This window comes from Rhinatrema bivittatum, chromosome 2 (genome assembly GCF_901001135.1).
Source record: "Rhinatrema bivittatum chromosome 2, aRhiBiv1.1, whole genome shotgun sequence".
NCBI lineage: Eukaryota > Metazoa > Chordata > Amphibia > Gymnophiona > Rhinatrematidae > Rhinatrema > Rhinatrema bivittatum.
In genome coordinates, this window is record NC_042616.1 from 58,820,281 (window position 1) to 58,838,149 (window position 17,869).

At 48.2% G+C, this 17,869-nt stretch overlaps 1 protein-coding gene across 1 annotated transcript in view; it reads right to left on the minus strand.

The window, feature by feature from the left end:
• Window positions 1-17,869, minus strand: part of CCDC12 (coiled-coil domain containing 12) — a 181,297-nt gene that overhangs the window by 2,030 nt on the left and 161,398 nt on the right. Inside the window, exon 6 of the mRNA XM_029588228.1 lies at window positions 15,389-15,465. Coding sequence (XP_029444088.1) covers window positions 15,389-15,465 — 77 coding nt within the window. The remainder of the gene's footprint in view (window positions 1-15,388; window positions 15,466-17,869) is intronic.

The window sequence follows — 17,869 nt, forward strand, 5'->3', positions numbered from 1 at the left end:
CTACACTAAGGAAAAGGAGATTATTAGGTAAGTAATCTCAACATTTCCAGGCGTGTAGCCAGATGGACTTAGAACAAATGGGATGTACAAAAGCTTTACTCCCAGCCTGGGCGGGAGGCTGCCTGAGGACCATGTAGTACTGCCCTCGCAAATGCTGAGTCCTCCCTAGCCTGGACATCCAGACGGTAGAACCTGAGAAAGGTATGGAGGGAGGACCATGTCGCCGCTTTACATATTTCTGCAGGCGACAGCATCCTGGATTCCGCCCAAGATGCTGCTTGTGCTCTGGTAGAATGAGCCTTGACTTGTAGAGGCGGAGACTTCCCAGCCTCCACATAAGCTGCTCTGATAACTTCTTTAATCCAGCGGGCGATGGTGGGCCGAGAGGCCGCTTCCCCTTGTCGTTTCCCGCTGTGCAGGACGAACAGATGGTCTGTCTTTCGTAGTTCTTGTGTCACTTCCAGATATCTAGGCAACAGTCTGCCTATGTCGAGATGGCGTAGCAAACGTCCTTCTTCAGATTTCTTCAAACCTGCCGTGGTAGGCAAGGATATAGTCTGATTAAGGTGAAACCACTTTAGGTAAAAAGGAGGGAACCGTGCGAAGATGGATAGCCTCTGGGGTGATTGTCAGAAAGGGATCATGACAGGAAAGTGCTTGTAGCTCTGAGATGCGGCGTGCTGAACATACTGCCAGCAAGAACACCATCTTCAAGGTTAGAGAACGGAGAGACAGGCCCCGAAGGGGTCTGAAGGTAGATCCTGCGAGGAAATCCAAAACAAGATTGAGGTTCCATAAGGGCACAGGCCACTTCAGTGGCGGACGAATATGCTTGACTCCTTGCAGGAAGCGAGAAACATCTGGGTGCTTGGCGATGGTCTTGCCATCCCTCCTGGGGCCATAGCAAGACAGCACAGCCACCTGAACCTTGATGGAGCTGAGGGAGAGACCCTTCTGAAGTCCATCTTGCAGGAAATCCAACACAATAGGGATCGAGGTCACATGAGGATTGGTGCCATGAGTGTCGCACCATGCTTCAAATACTCTCCAGATCCTTACATAGGTGAGGGATGTGGAAAACTTGCGAGCTCGGAGGAGTGTATCTATCATGGGCTCAGAGTAACCTCTTTTCTTCAGTCTAGCCCTCTCAATGGCCAGACCGTAAGAGAGTATTGAGCCGGATCCTCGTGGAGGATGGGACCTTGACGTAGAAGGTCCCGGAGAGGAGGCAGGGGAAGAGGCTCCTCTGCCAGTAGTCTTCTCATGTCCGCGTACCAGGGTCTTCTTGGCCAGTCTGGTGCCACTAGAAGAACTAGGCCCTGGTGTTTCTGAATCTTGTGGATGATGGCGCCCAGCAGAGGCCACGGAGGAAAGGCGTATAGCAGAGTCCCTGGAGGCCATGGCTGAACCAGGGCATCGATTCCGCGTGAGAATGGGTCGCGCTTGCGGCTGAAGTATCTGGGCACTTGAGCATTGGACCTGTCCGCCAGTAAGTCCATGTCCGGAATCCCCCAGTGATCCACAATCATCTGGAAGGCTGTGGGTGACAGCTGCCACTCTTCCGGATTTAGACGTTCTCTGCTGAGGAAGTCTGCCGTGGTGTTGTCCTTCCCGGCAATGTGGACGGCGGAGATGTCCTGAAGATTCGCCTCTGCCCAAGCCATCAGTGGGGCGATCTCCAGAGATACTTGTCGGCTTCTGGTTCCGCCCTGACAGTTGATGTATGCCACCGTGGTGGCGTTGTCGGACATCACTCTGACTGCTCTGTTCTTCAGTTTGTGAGCAAATCGAAGGCATGCCAATCGGACTGCCCGAGCCTCTAGACGGTTGATGTTCCACGCTGACTCTTCTCCGCGCCACCGCCCTTGTGCGGTGAGTCCTTCGCTGTGTGCTCCCCAGCCGCTGGCATCTGTGGTGAGCAGGGTCCACGTGGGGGAGGACATCCTCGACCCCTTGCTCATGTGGTCGGTCTGCAGCCACCACCGTAACTGTGTCCGGACTCTGGCAGGCAGAGGTAGGTGCGTGGAATAGTTCTGTAGACGAGGGCTCCAGCGAGAGAGCAGGGAGTGTTGTAGAGGTCTCATATGGGCCCTTGCCCAAGGTACCACTTCCAGGGTGGATGCCATGAGACCAAGAACCTGCAGATAATCCCAAGCTATGGGCCGACTGGCTCCCAGCAAGTACTGGATACGCGTCTGAAGTTTCATCCTTCTCTTGGTAGTGAGACTGACTGTGTCTGCCTGCGTGTCGAACTGTACTCCCAGGTATTCCAGTGACTGGGAAGGCTGTAGGCAACTCTTGCTGAGGTTGATTACCCAGCCCAAGCTTTCCAGAAGGGCGATCACTCTGTCGGTTGTCCGATGACTCTCCTCTCGTGATTTCGCTCTGATCACCCAATCGTCTAGGTAGGGATGGACCAGAATTCCTTCCCGCCTGAGGGCCGCTGCTACCACGACAACCTCCTTGGTGAAGGTCCGCAGTGACGTGGCCAATCCGAAGGGCAGAGCCCGGAATTGGAAGTGGTGACCCAAAACCTTGAAGCGTAGGTAGCGCTGATGATCCGGATGGATCGGGATATGCAGGTAGGCTTCCGACAAGTCTAATGCCGTGAGGAATTCTCCTGGCTGTACTGCGGTCTTGACAGAGCGCAGAGTTTCCATGTGAAACCTCGGGACCCGTAAGTATCGATTGACGGACTTGAGGTCCAGGACCGGCCGAAAGGTGCCCCCTTTCTTGGGTACCATGAAATAAATGGAATAGTGTCCAGAATTCACTTCCCAGGCAGGTACTGGGATGATAGCGTTCAAGGACAGGAGCCTCGCCAAGGTAGCTTCCAGTGCTGCCTTCTTGTGTATGGGACATGACGATTCCACAAACTTGTCCGGAGGGAGATGATGAAAGTCCAGATAATAACCCTCTCGGATAATGGCGAGGACCCACTGGTCCGACGTGATCTCGACCCATCTGGGGTAGAAGAGGCTTAACCTGCCCCCTATGGCTCCGTCCCCCAGATGAATCGACAGATTCACATTGTGAGGCGCGGCCGGGACCTGAGCCCGGGCCTGCTCCCCTCTTGCGCTGCTTGGTCCGAAAGGACTGATTCCTGGCCTGAGGATGTGGTGCCTGGTAGCGACTCCTGTAAGGAACAAAGCGCTGTGAACTCCTGCCCCTGGAGGGCCTTGGAAAGGCACACTGGTTCCTTCTGAACCGATCTTCCGGTAGTCGAGGTACTGGAGAAGCGCCCCATGTGCTGGCCAGTTTATCAAGGTCGCTGCCAAACAGGAAAGAGCCCTTAAAGGGCAATCTGGTGAGGCGTGTCTTTGAAGGCGCATCGGCTGACCATTTCCTGATCCAGAGCTGCCTCCTGGCAGCTACGGAGGATGAGATCCCCTTGGCTGTTGTTCGGACTAGGTCTGATGCAGCATCCGTGAGGAACGAGAGAGCTGACTCCATGTCAGCTGCTGGAGCGTTGTTCCTAACCTGTGACAAACAGGCACGAGTCACCACTGTGCAGCAGGTTGCGATCCTCAAAGATAGAGCTGCCACCTCAAAGGTCTGTTTCAGAATGGCGTCCAGTCACCGGTCATGAGGCTCCTTGAGGGCCGTCCCCCCCTTCAACTGGAATGGTAGTGCGCTTGACCACAGCGCTAATCAAGGCGTCCACCTGAGGGCACGCCAGCAGGTCCTGAATAGCCGGTGCCAATGGGTACATGCCCGTCAAGGCCCGGCCCCCTTTGAAGGAAGCCGCTGGTGCCGCCCATTCTAAATCTATCAGTTGTTGTGCTGCTTGCAAGAATGGAAAATGGTGGGCTGTAGGACGAAGACCTTCCAGCAGGGGGTTCTGCGCAGAGGGTACCGTAGCGCTGGGACCTGTAATATCCAACTCCGCCAGACACTGAGACACCAGGTTGGAGAGATCCTCCTTGGGGAAGAACCGCCTCATGGTTCTATATGGCTCAATCCCTGGGGGAAGCTCCCCCTCGTCCAGGAGGTCAGACTCGTCCGGTGAAACCTCCTGGTCCAACTGATCTGGACTGTCCAGCGGCAGAAGGTCCCGCTCACGATAAGGGCGTGAGGGTCCAGGAACAGGATCTACAGGAGCCGCCACCGCAGCAGCCGCCGCAGTCACCGCAGGAACCGCCGAAACAGCAGGAACCGCAGGGCCTGGACGTGAAGCCGTTTGCATCTGTACAAAGGCATGAATCCCCTTAAAGAGATCCACCCAGGAAATTGAAGCAGCCTCTAATCGCCGGGGTACAAGATCCCCCGGGAGTCCCGATTGGTCGAGACTGACCGCTAAATCCAGGGTAGCCCCTGGGGAACTATCAGCAAATCGGGGATGAGACTGTTCCTGGCCCGAGGGTCCCACGGCCTCCTCACATTGGGCACATAGGGAGTCTGGCTCTTCACTGTGCGTGGCTCGAAGCTGGCATGCAGAGCAGAGGCCGAGGGCTTTAATGCCGGAGGCAGGCGGCGCCGCCGCTGAAGACGCTGAGGCATTCTGTTCCATTTGAAAAGTAAGCGCTGAATGAAAAGCGGCAACAATATACGCTTAATAGAACAGGCGCACAATAATAATATGCGGCAGCAATATGCGCTTAATACAACAGGCGCACAATAATAATATGCGGCAGCAATATGCGCTGAGCACCACAGGCACTTTAAGAATATGCGGCAGCAATATGCGCTTAATACAACAGGCGCTCAACAATAATAATAAGCGTCAGCTATATACGCTTAATAGAACAGGCGCTTAAGAATAATAATATGCGGCAGCTATATAGACAACAAGCGCTCAGCCATATGCAATATGCTCTCAGCAATAGGCGGCCATGAATACCCGCTCAATTGTATGCAATATGCTCTCAGCAATATGTGGTTAGCAATACACGCTCAATGGCATTCAATAGGCTCTCAGCAATAAGCGGTTAGCAATACCTGCTCAATGGCATTCAATAGGCTCTCAGCAATAAGCGGTTAGCAATACCCGCTCAATGGCATTCAATAGGCTCTCAGCAATAAGCGGTTAGCAATACACGCTCAATGGCATTCAATAGGCTCTCAGCAATAAGCGGTTAGCAATACACGCTCAATGGCATTCAATAGGCTCTCAGCAATAAGCGGTTAGCAATACACGCTCAACGGCATTCAATAGGCGCTCAGCAATAAGCGGTTAGCAATACACGCTCAATGGTATGTAATATGCTCTCAGTAATAAGGCAATATACGCACAATAAGGAATATAAGAGGCGCTTAGCATAGAGCTGCGCCTATTACGGGCGCTCAATACCTGAACAAGGCCCACAAAATGGCGCCCTCCACGGCGTGCCACGCCGCCGATCCTCTGTTCCTCGGAGACCAGAAATAAGAGATGTACGCCTTACCTGATCCTCGGTGCTTCCCGGCTGGAACTTGGGCGGTCTCTGGCTGCGGGGGGAGAGGGCAAGTACCTTCACCGCCGCGTTTGAGGATATGCACCCGCTGCCTCGTCCACGCCGGGACCGAGGCGCCTCGTATGCCTCACCCGAACCTCGCCCGGGGGCTATGTCCCTGCCGCGATTCGGCCACTGGACCGAGGACTTAGACCTCCGGGGGATCACGGAAATCACCCCGGGAAACTCTACTGGGGGAGGGACCTTAGGGTATCACCGCAGGAGTGCGGGGCTCGATGTTGTAATTGAAAGAAAGTAGAAAATAGAAAGTAGATTTGGAAAACACGCTCAGCGAGCGTGCAGGCTCTCCAAACTGCTTTGGAGACGGAAATTACTAAGTTGCTACGCTTCCTGTGGGGGTATATATATGCCCGTGCTGACGTCAGATCCGTCTCCAACTGCTAGCACGCGGATACTATACCCATTCGTTCTGAGTCCATCTGGCTACACGCCAGGAAATGGGGAGTTAGTGCGCGCTAAACCCGAAAATGAATTTTTCCCAAAATTTCAGGAAAAACTCGTTCGGGATTCGGGCTCCCCGAACCAGGACGAATTAGGCAATTTCGTTGAAATTGCCTAATTTGTCCTAGATGAATGTACATCCCTAAAACAAAGCTCTTTGTTAGTTCCACTGGTTCAGCCAGAAACAGTAGCACACAGTATGCTGCAATAGGGAGCTTTATTCTATGCAGGCTGAACACTCCCCTCCAGTAAAATGTAAGGCAAAAGGCCAAAGGTGAAGTGACAGCAGCAATATGAGACTATGGGAGTAAGAGAAAGGGATATCAATCTTGTACTGTGTATCAAGGGTACAGTACCCTACCGCAAGGATGCTATGAGCGTGTTCTATGTGGAAACAGACCAGCTGGTCGCAGCAAAAAGGCAGAAAGATAATAATAGTATAATAAGAATGAACTGATCAGACTTGTGAAAATAACCAAGGCTATAGAAATGTTAAAGTATGGTAAAGGTCAACATTTAAATTTCAAGTCTGCCTTCTGGGCTCAACTTACAAGAAATCATGACTTACAAAAATGCAGTTTTATTAGCATATAAGAGATAAAAGCATTAAGCAGGTAGAAAAGTTTTATGCTTACAAAGAAACTAACCCATTGCTGTGCAGATTTGGGGGACATGAATATATATAACCTATTGCATGCAGCCTTTGCCATACTTTAGCATTCTGACTAACCTTTAATGTACATTAACATTTCTACAGCCTTGGCTATTTCCACAAGTTTTATCAGTTCAACCTTATTATTCTATTATCTTTCTGCCTCTTCACCACCACCAACTGGTCTGTCTCCACAGAAACCTCCTCAAGGCACCCTTTACACTACAGCAATTAGTAAGTCTACTTTTGTATTACTTTTCGAATTCTTTAAGCTCAGAAACACACAAATACCCAATTCACACTGGATCTGCTTGGTCTACAGTGGCTATGGTGTCACAAATGACATCACACTATGAACCAATTGGATACCACTCTACAGGCTGGATGTATTAAAGATTTTTTTCCCATTTTGTATCTATGGACACAATGTATGATAATTTGTGAGTGTTCCAAATAGTTTTTCCAGAAGCTTAGAAAGCCACATGGCAGATGCTTGAAGAAATTCAAAAACAAACAACTTTGAGGTGTCTTATCCTAATTCTAATGCAAACAAAAAAGCAAGATGCAGATGATAATAATGGACTCAGAAATCAATCTAAAACAGCACATATCGCTAAAAGTAAAAGAAGGCTATGCAAAACTCATGGTACTCAGAAAACTAAAACCACTACTAACATGAACTGATTTCAGAATAGTACTTCAAGCACTAGTTTTCTCCAGCACAGACTACTGTAATGCCCTTTTACTAGGACTCCCAAATTCAACATTAAGGCCACTTCAAAACACAGCAGCTAGAATACTAACCGGAAAAAAAAGGAAGGACCATATAACTGAAACCCTGGAGGAATTACATTGGCTACCTATTGAACACAGAATTAAATACAAAGCCCTATGTACCATACATAAACTAATACATGATGAAAAATCAGACTGGCTAAACACAGCTTTGCGAGTGCACGTCTCACACAGAAACCTTCGATCGGCAAACAAAGCACTCTTAACCATTCCCTCAGTAAAAGCAGCGAGACTAACTCAGGTGAGAGAAAGGGCCTTATCTTTAGCAGGCCCCACACTTGGGAACACAATGCCTCTAGAGATCAGATTGCAAAGAGATCTCAAAACCTTTAAGAAAAGTTTAAAAACATGGCTTTTTAAACAAGCATGTTATAAAGAGACTAGAAAATGAAAATATACAGGAATAGGCAGAAGAACACCAGCACTATTCTAAGAATGTGCATTTTAATAATCTATGAACTCTACCTCACAATAAACGTAATTGTAAACACTATAAATATGATTTTTACCCGTGAACCGTACCTTACAGGTACACTTGGGTCATGACTAACTTCACTAAACAATTGATTGTCTTTAGCAATTTATTGTAACTGAACCTTTTATGGCACCTGTTAGAATGTACTACAGTATGCATTTACCTACATTAATTTATGTGCCTACATGTAAACCGTTGTGACGGTATAGAAAATAATTTAAATAAATAAAAATGTTTTAACATGGGTCTACTAGCAAAAGTGCACTGGCCAATCATACTGTAGCCTGGCTGAACATCTTCTCTCAGATGCAAAGGCATGAAGGGGAAGGCAGAGATCAGCAGGGGCTTAAGGCAATGTGGAAGAATGAAAGTGGGCAGACTAGGTGGGTCTCGGTTTCTCAGGTTTTTGTTTTAACTCCAAACAAACTGTTTATAGGCACCATCACATGGATGTTCAGCCATCTCCACCACAAAGAATGGGTGCCACTTTCTACCATGTGGAAGGAGGTTGCTGGATAGAATTTGTACATACCAATACTAATTTATGACAATGGCTTATTTGACTAGTTTTGCATTGCTCATGGAAATGAGAGACCAATAGGACTGGAAAGAGTCAGATACAGTGCAGGTAAATGCTATGCATGCTCTTGCTCTCCCACAATACTTTTTCCAGTGCACCTCCATCCTGACTATAAACCATCTGCAGTTCCAATCCTGTCCTCCACACACATAAAGCTTTGCCAGTGTGCCTCTGTTCTGACTTACAATTATATTGCTATCCTAGGGGAAGCAGAAACAGACAAGTGTGTCAAGCTGTGTGCCAGTTTTGTGAGTTTCTCTTCAAAGCAAATAGGCTCTCAGAGTCTATTGACACTGACATTTTCTGCTGTCAGCAGATTATCTGACAAATTGAATTTCTCTCTTAGATGCTTTAATTTGCCATTTATTGTAGAGATTCTCTCTTTATATGCAATTACCCAAGGCATCTTAATTCTTTCACTTGTCAAGTGATTTAAAACAAAATTCAATGCTGCATACATCCAGAGAATTAGAGACAGTACAGCAGGAAACAGAGAGCGAGAGAGAGAGAGACATTTGAAAGAGTATCCCAAGAAAGATGCAATTACATACATATGGCAAAATGTCAAATTATTATTATAGGAGGTTTTACAACCAAAGAAGATATATTTCTCCATTGGGCAAGCATCAAATTACAGCTCCATATCCTCAGATGTGCCAATTTAATTGTTTTTCTTCTCTACTCCAGAAACTTCTGGATTATCTTTTGGGCATGTGTGGGGCTTTCCATTCTAGTGTCACCGCATGACCTCCCCTCAGTCTACTTTTGTCCACTTCGTGAACGGTCACAAATCTCTTCACACGTCGCTGCAATCAGAACAATTTGGCTTCAAACTTTTTTCTTCTTCGAAAGAATCAACTATGGCATAGCAAGCTGTCCAAGGTTGTGAGAATATCTTGGTGAAAGATTTTGATGAGCCTATTGTAATATCCTTATGGTATTGTCCTCCAGGGGCAGCTAATGATATGGTGAATAGGGTTGTGGAAATAATTCTTACTCAAGCTTTGAAATTCCCTTATTTATTAGTTATGGGAAATTTTAATGTACAAATACATGTGAAAGATTGTAAAAAGGCAGATGATTTTTTGGAATCATTAAGGATAGGTGAGTTAGAACAAATAGTGTATGGACTTCCCATATAGGTAGAGGCATCTGTTTAGTGGAAAATTACCAGAAGAGTTCCAGGAGGCATTGCTAGGTCTTGAAACTGTCTTTGAAACTGTCTCACACTTAGATAACAGATCTGACAAATGTATCTCTTTATAGTTTTAAATACCACAATGAAGAGTTATAAAAAATGTATGTATTCAAGGTCAGTTAGTGTTCTCAGGACACTTAGAAATGTTAATGTCAGCTAATGTTTTTCACCTTGTGATCTTAAATCAAAGGAGTGTTGTACTAATCTCCTGGGCAAAAGTGTATTTAAGTAAAGTCAATTGGATATCTGATTAAGTCAGGCTCTCCAACCTTGGAGCTGACTTCCTTATGCGCATAAGAATAAAAACGTTTAATTCTGAGAAACATACAGTCTCTGTTGTTGTTGTGTCCTTGGTATAACTTTTTACATTGCAAGGGCACACAGATTTGATTTTTGGACCCCCCCTATGGCAAGAACACAGGGTAATTTAGAGTCTGTGAATTCAGACAGGCTCTAGTGGACTGATCACTAATTAACTGTAAATTTGAATATCATGCAAAATCTAAGAATAAGGTTGAGGAAGGCCAGCAACATCTACAGACTAATAAATTGGTAGACGTTTTACCAGACTTCGTGGATATTTATTTACCTAGTAAGGTAGAAAGTGTTAAAGACTGGTTAACAGGATGGTATTCTATGTTGGAACAGGGAGTGCACATGGCTGATTTGGCTGATATGAGAAAGGGGAGATTAGAATTATCTGCCAATTAAAGCCATTCTTGGATAGGCAGGCATTGAAATCAGCAGTTTATGCCCTAGTTATGGCAACAATCTATTACTGTAATAGTATCTATTGGGGCCTTGCTGGGGCATTAACCCAATGTCTGCAGATCATACAGAATATGGCAGCAAGAATTGTTATGGAATATTCAAGATGTGATTCAGCAAATCCACTTTTTTTTTTGTAACTTATGTTTATTCATTTTCACAATGGCAAAATTTTACAGACGAGATACAATCAGTGTAGTCTTCTCATGTCCGCGTACCAGGGTCTTCTTGGCCAGTCTGGTGCCACTAGAAGAACTAGGCCTCTGTACTTCTGAATCTTGTGTATAAGAGCGCCCACCAGGGGCCACGGAGGAAAGGCATATAGCAGCATCCCTGGAGGCCATGGCTGAACCAGAGCATCACTCCCGTGAGAGAACGGATCCCGCTTGCGGCTGAAGTATCTGGGCACTTGAGCATTGGACCTGTCCGCTAGTAAGTCCATGTCCGGAGTCCCCCACCGATCCACAATCATCTGGAAGGCTGTGGGGGACAGCTGCCATTCTCCCGGATTTAGGCTTTCCCTGCTGAGGAAGTCTGCCGCGGTGTTGTCCCTTCCGGCAATGTGGACGGCGGAGATGTCCTGGAGATTCACCTCTGCCCAAGCCATCAGCGGGGGCTATCTCTAGGGACACTTGTTGGCTTCTGGTTCCGCCTTGTTGGTTGATGTATGCCACCGTGGTGGCGTTGTCAGACATCACTCTGACTGCTCTGTTCTGCAATCTGTGAGCAAATCGCAGGCAGGCTAATCGGACTGCCCTTGCTTCTAGGCGGTTGATGTCCCACCCCGACTCTTCTTTGTTCCACCGCCCTTGGGCGGTGAGCTCTTCGCAGTGTGCTCCCCATCCGCTCAGGCTGGCATCTGTGGTGAGCAAGGTCCACGCGGGGGAGGACATCTTCGACCCCCTGCTCGTGTGGTCGGACTGCAACCACCACCGTAGCTGGTTCCACACTCTGGCGGGTAGAGGTAGATGCACGGTGTAGTTCTGTACACGTGGGCTCCACCGAGAGAGGAGGGAGTGTTGTAACGGTCTCATATGGGCCCTTGCCCATGGTACCACTTCCAGGGTGGATGCCATGAGACCGAGAACCTGTAGGTAATCCCAGGCTATGGGCCGGCTGGCTCCCATCAAGGACCGTAGATGGGTCTGGAGATTTAACCTTCTCCTGGTGGTTAGGCTGACTTTGTCTGCCTGGGTGTCGAACCGGACTCCCAGGTATTCCAGTGATTGGGAAGAATGTAGGTAACTCTTGCTTAGGTTGACTACCCATCCCAGGCTTTCCAGAAGGGCAATCACTCTGTTGGTTGCCCGATGGCTCTCCTCTCGGTATTTCGCTCTGATCAGCCAATCGTCTAGGTAGGGATGGACAAGGATTCCTTACCGTCTGAGCGCCGCTGCTACTGCTACGATCACCTTGGTGAATGTCCGCGGCGCCATGGCTAACCCGAAGGGCAAAGCCCGGAATTGAAAGTGCTGTCCCAGAACCTTGAAGAGTAGGTAGCGCTGATGATCCCGATGGATCGGGATATGCAGGTAGGCTTCTGACAAGTCTAAGGCCGTAAGGAATTCCCCTGGCTGTACTGCGGTCTTGACTGAGCGCAGAGTTTCCATGCGAAACCGCGGGACCCGTAAGTATTGGTTGACTGACTTGAGGTCCAATACGGACCGGAAAGTGCCCTCTTTCTTGGGTACCATGAAATAAATGGAATAATGCCCAAAATCCATTTCCCATGCAGGTACTGGGATTATGGCTTTCAAGGATAGGAGTCTCGCCAGGGTAGTTTCCATTGCTGCCTTCTTGTGGATTGGACACGGAGATTCCACAAATCTGTCCGGAGGGATGTGATGGAAATCCAGATAATACCCCTCTCGGATGATGGCGAGGACCCACTGGTCCGACGTAATCTCGACCCATCTGGGGTAGAAGAGGGTTAACCTGCCCCCTATGGCTTCGACCCCCGGATGGATCGGCTGATTCTCATTGGGGGGTGCGGCCGGGACCCGAACCCGAGCCGGCTCCCCTCTTGCGCTGCTTGGTCCGAAAGGACTGGTTCCTGGCCTGAGGACGGGGTGCCTGATAGCGACCCCTATAGGGAGTGAAGCATTGGGAGCTTCTACCTCTGGAGGGCCTCGGAAAGGCGCGCTGGTTCCTCTTGGACCTGTCTTCCAGAAGTCGAGGTACTGGAGAGGCGCCCCATGTGCTGGCCAGTCTATCTAGGTCACTGCCGAACAGAAGAGACCCCTTGAATGGCATTCTAGTGAGAAGTGTCTTCGAAGGAGCGTCAGCTGACCAGTTCCGTATCCAGAGCTGCCTCCTGGCTGCCACTGAGGATGAGACCCCCTTGGCTGTCGTACGGACTAGGTCGGAGGCGGCATCCGTAAGGAACGAAAGAGCTGACTCCAGGTCTGCTGCCAGAGCATTGTTCCTGACTTGTGACAAACAGGAACGCGTGACCACTGTGCAGCAGGTTGTAATTCGCAGCGACAGAGCTGCTACCTCAAAGGTTTGCTTCAGGATGGCGTCCATGCAACGGTCATGAGCATCCTTGAGGGCCGCCCCCCCCCTCTACTGGAATGGTAGTGTGCTTGACCACAGCGCTAACCAAGGTGTCCACCTGAGGGCACGCCAGCATATCCTTGATTGCCGGATCCAGGGGGTACATGCCCGACAGGGCCCGACCCCCTTTAAAGGATGCCTCCGGTGCATTCCACTCTAAATCAATCAGCTGTTGTGCTGCTTGCAGGAAGGGGAAATGGCAGGCTGTGGGATGAAGACCTTCGAGCAGGGGGTTCTGCGTAGATACCCCTATGGTGCTGGAGCCTGGAATAGCCAACTCCGTCAGGCACTGAGAGACCAGGTCGGAGAGATCCTCTTTGGGAAAGAACCTCCTCATAGTACGATATGGCTCTATCCCCGAGGGGAGTTCCCCCTCCTCGGGGGGTTCGGACTCATCCTCCGAGACATCTGAGTCCGCATGAGCAGGACTGTCCGGAGGCGGGTGCCCCAGATAAGGGCGCGAAGGTCCAGGGGTAGGGTCAGCTGCAGCAGGGCTTGGCTGGGAAGCTGACTGCACTGTACAAAGGCATGGTTCCCCTTAAATAAGTCCACCCAGGAAATGGAAGCAGTTTCTAGCCGGCGGGGTATCAAGTCCCCCGGAATTCCTGGCTGTTCAGGGTGCCCCGCTAGATCCGGGGTAGCCCCTGGGGAACTGTCGGTAAACCTCGGTTGAGACGGGTCCTGGCCCAAGGCTCCTACAGCCTCCTCATGTTGGGCACAAAGGGAGTCTGGCTCCTCGCCTTGTGCTGCTCTGAGCTGGCATGCTGAGTAGAGGCCGAGAGCTTTCACACCGGAAGCAGGAGGTGCCGCCTCTGAGAACGCCATGGCGTTTAATTGTTCCATCGCGGCTTGCGAAAGCAGAGCGCCGGCGCTTATTCTGCTAGAACAGCTCAACAATAATATGCGCTTAATAAAATGCGCTTAATGTACAATATGCGTTCAATATACAATATACGCCCAATAATATGCGGCCAACAATATGCGCTCAATAATAAACAATATGCGCTAAACAATATACAATATGCGCTCAATAATATGCGATCAGCAATATGCACTCAATAATATACAATATGCGCTCAATAATATGCGGTCAGCAATATGCGCTTAATAATATGCGGTCAGCAATATGCGCTCGATAATGTACAATATGCGCTCAATAATATGCGTTCAGCAATATGCGCTCAATAATATGCGTTCAGCAATATGCACTCAATAATATACGGCCAGCAATATGCGCTCAATAATATGCGTTCAGCAATATGCGCTCAATAATATGCGGCCAGCGATATGCGCTCAATAATATGACCAAACGCTGAGCAATAGAAATGCTGCGTTGTGCGCCCATCAACAGGCGCCTAACATGGGTGCTCAATACCTGAACAAGGCAGACAAAATGGCGACCTCCCCGGCGTGCCACATGTAGGCCACGCCGCCAATCCTCGTACCTCAGAGACCAAAAAGTAAGAGATGTACGCCTTATCTGATCCTCGGCGCTTCCCGGCTGTAACCCGGGCGGTCTCCGGCTGCGGGGGGAGAGGGGAAATACCTTCACCGCCGCGCTTGAGGAAATGCACCCGCTGCCTCTAAGCCACCGAACTTGCTCGGGGCTAAGTCCACGCCGGGACCGAGGCGCCTCTCAGCCAGGCCCGAGCCCTTCTCGCTCGGGGGCTAGGTCCCTGCCGCGATTTGGCCACCGGACCGAGGCATAGACCTCAGAGGGATCATGGAAATCACCCCGGGAAACTCAACTGGGGGAGTGACCCGAGGGTATCACCGCAGGAGTGCGGGGCTCGTCGTCTGAGAAATTTAGTAAGTAAAAAGTAGAAAATACAAAGTAGATTTGGAAAACGCGCTCAGCGAGCGTGCAGGAGCTCCAAACTGCTTTGGAGACGAAAATTACTGAGTTGCTTCACTTCCTGTGGGGGTATATGTACCCGTGCTGACGTCAGATCCGTCTCCAACTGCTAGCACGAGCACGCTATACCCACTTGTTCTGAGTCCATCTGGCTACACGCTAGGAAAACTTAGATTGTGAGCCCTCTGGGGATAGGGAAGTACCTACACTACCTGAATGTAAATCACTTTGAAGCGCTGTGAAAAATGGAATATAAATCATAAACAAATAAATAATAATATTTTCTTCAAGCCTTATATGGAGCTTCTCCAGCCGCTACCATCCAATATATACCGTGGCTATGTCCAAAGTCTGTTACTCTCTCTTGCGTAGCAAGATAGGGGTGGCTCGATATAACTTTGTATCTGGTACATTAAAAAAATCATCATCTTTTTATTGCTTATTGACAGGAAGCAGCAACCAAAATAAAACATGTCACACCTGTAAACTCTTAACAACTAATGTAGCTCCATGGTCTTTCGGCCTGACTCACACATTTTATATTTATTTTATTTAAAAGCTTTTATATACCGATGTTAATGTACTGGTACATATCATCATCATCATAGGACTTACTTATCAGCTCTGCAATGGCCCTTTGTGTTCTCTTCTCTAGTTTCTCCAGTTTCTTGGCCACGTCTCTCTTTAAATCCCTGCAAAGGAAGTCAGTGTTTACTTTCAAATAGAAATTCGCAAGGATGTGAGGGCAATGTCAGCAACAAACAAAGACGCAACACCCTTCTTTAAGGAAGCTATTGACTCCAATAAAGGAGCCAACCACCGTCGCCTTGCTACATCCGGCCAAGTTCTTCCTTCACATCTGGCCAAGGGAAAAGTTTATTTCTGTAGTTAACTCTGGGAAGGCTGTACAAACAAGTGTTTATTAAAATGCTGAAGGGACAACCTGCACAGTATACTGAGATGTGTCACAATCCGTGCTGACCAGAAGTACATTTTCCATCAGGGACTTTCCAGTTAGGTTTGAATGGGATGCATCCCTTATCCCCCATGATGATTTTTTGTTTTTTTTTTAACCCAGCAGTTTTCTTCTGCTCCTTTGTACTTCCAGCTCGAATGGAACAACCAGGGCTGGGATCTTTTCTCATGAGCCTTTATTTGCAACTATGTGGGGATTTTCTGCCAATTTTATAAAGCTCCTCGCTCCCAGCATACTTAATCTGGTCATTGCAGTGATGATCCTGGGCTGGGGGCCATACACTAGTTTTCTTCTAGAATCCTGCAATCCTGGGCCCTGAATCCAGTCACCCTTAAGCAATGACTATGCCTTTACAGCATTCCCAACCCCAGCTGAACTAAGGTACAGAAGACCTGATTCAGGAATCAAACTGGGTCATCTAAACCAGTGGTTCTCAACCTTTTTCCCATCATGACACACCTGACAGGCCACGCTCACACGTGTGACACACTGCTCATTACAATTCATGGCGGAAATAAAAAATCAAGGTCCAGTATTATTTTTATTGTTAAGAATGACACAAGGGAAAGATAAGTGCTCTGTCTGAACAGAAATTGCATAAATAGTAAACATCCCACACCAAAACACCAATTTCCAGGACTCAACCAGTAACCACCTTGCCTAAGAAAAGGCAACACTGAAAACATTACACCAGGCTTTAAGACACCAATACATCTATTAGGAAAACGGAACAAAGCTAGGCTGCTATAGAGCCCTACGCACCAGCAGAAAACCTCACCTCAGTCACATGTGCAGACCCTCACTAACAAAGAATAAAGAGACCATAAAGCATAAACAGAAACATGCAGACCAAAATTGAACTGGAAACCGCAACAAGCTAGAGAGACTGTATGCAGTACAATAAAGGAAAAAGAGAAACATCACCCATCCTTATAAAACAAACCAAGAAATATAAAATCAGTGACAGTAAAACCATACTAACAAAAAAAAAAAACCCAGATTATTTCAAAACAGCTGATGAATGGAATAGCCAATAATTAAAAGCCCATATCAAAAATTTCCAGATACCAATAAAATATTTCAAAACAGCAGACAAAGATCCAATAATGAAAAAGAAGGATAAAAAATGCTTTGCTCTGCATACCTGGGAACGCTTGATATCCAGGTGCCCTGAGATTGTTTTGAATTCGCAGAAGGAGGGATGCACACATTCATTCTCACACACACAGACCCCCCAGGCAGGCATCCATGCATTCACACAGATACACCCCCGGGCAGACTCCCATTCATACAAATGCACACACTAAAGGCAGACCCCCCTCGCTTTCTTTTGCCAGCAACCTCAGAGCCTCTCTCATTCCTCTGCTGCCACTGTCACTGCTGCAGCATGGCTACTGGGGTGGCGCTGATTGCTGCTACTGACACTGAAGCCTTCTCTGTGCAGGCCCCGTGGGCTTCCACTTCCTCCATGTTGATCTCGTACATTGTGAGATCCGCATAGAGAAAGTGCTACTCTTGCACATTACCAAAGATTACATGTGCCAATCACTAAAAAGTAATTTTTTTTTTTTTTACCTTTGCTGTCTGACCTTAGTTTTTTAATCGGTTGCTCACAGGCTTTTTTGTTCCACCTCCCCTTTCTTATATTTTTGCCAATTCCTTTCATATTGTCTTTTTTTCTATTTCTTTTCTCGCCATCTATCTTCTTCCCTTAAACATACAGTCAGGTTCTCATTCTCACATGCTTTCTCTCTCTCTCAGACACACACAGGCTCTCACTCTCACATGCTCTCTCTCATACAATCATTCATACACAGTCTCTCTCTTGCACATGCTGTCTGACTCTCACACTCCCAGGCTCTCTCTCACTCCCACATGCTGTCTTGCTCAAGCACAGGCTCTCACTGTCACATGCTCTCTCTCATACAATAATCATACACACAGGCTCTCACTGTCACATGCTGTCTCTCTCACACACACACACAGGCTCTCACATGCTGTCTCTGCAAACATTCAGGTCCTCACTCCCACACACAATCTCTCAACTCATCTCATACACGCACAGACACACGATTTCTCAACTCATCTCATACACGCACAGACACACAATCTCTCAATTC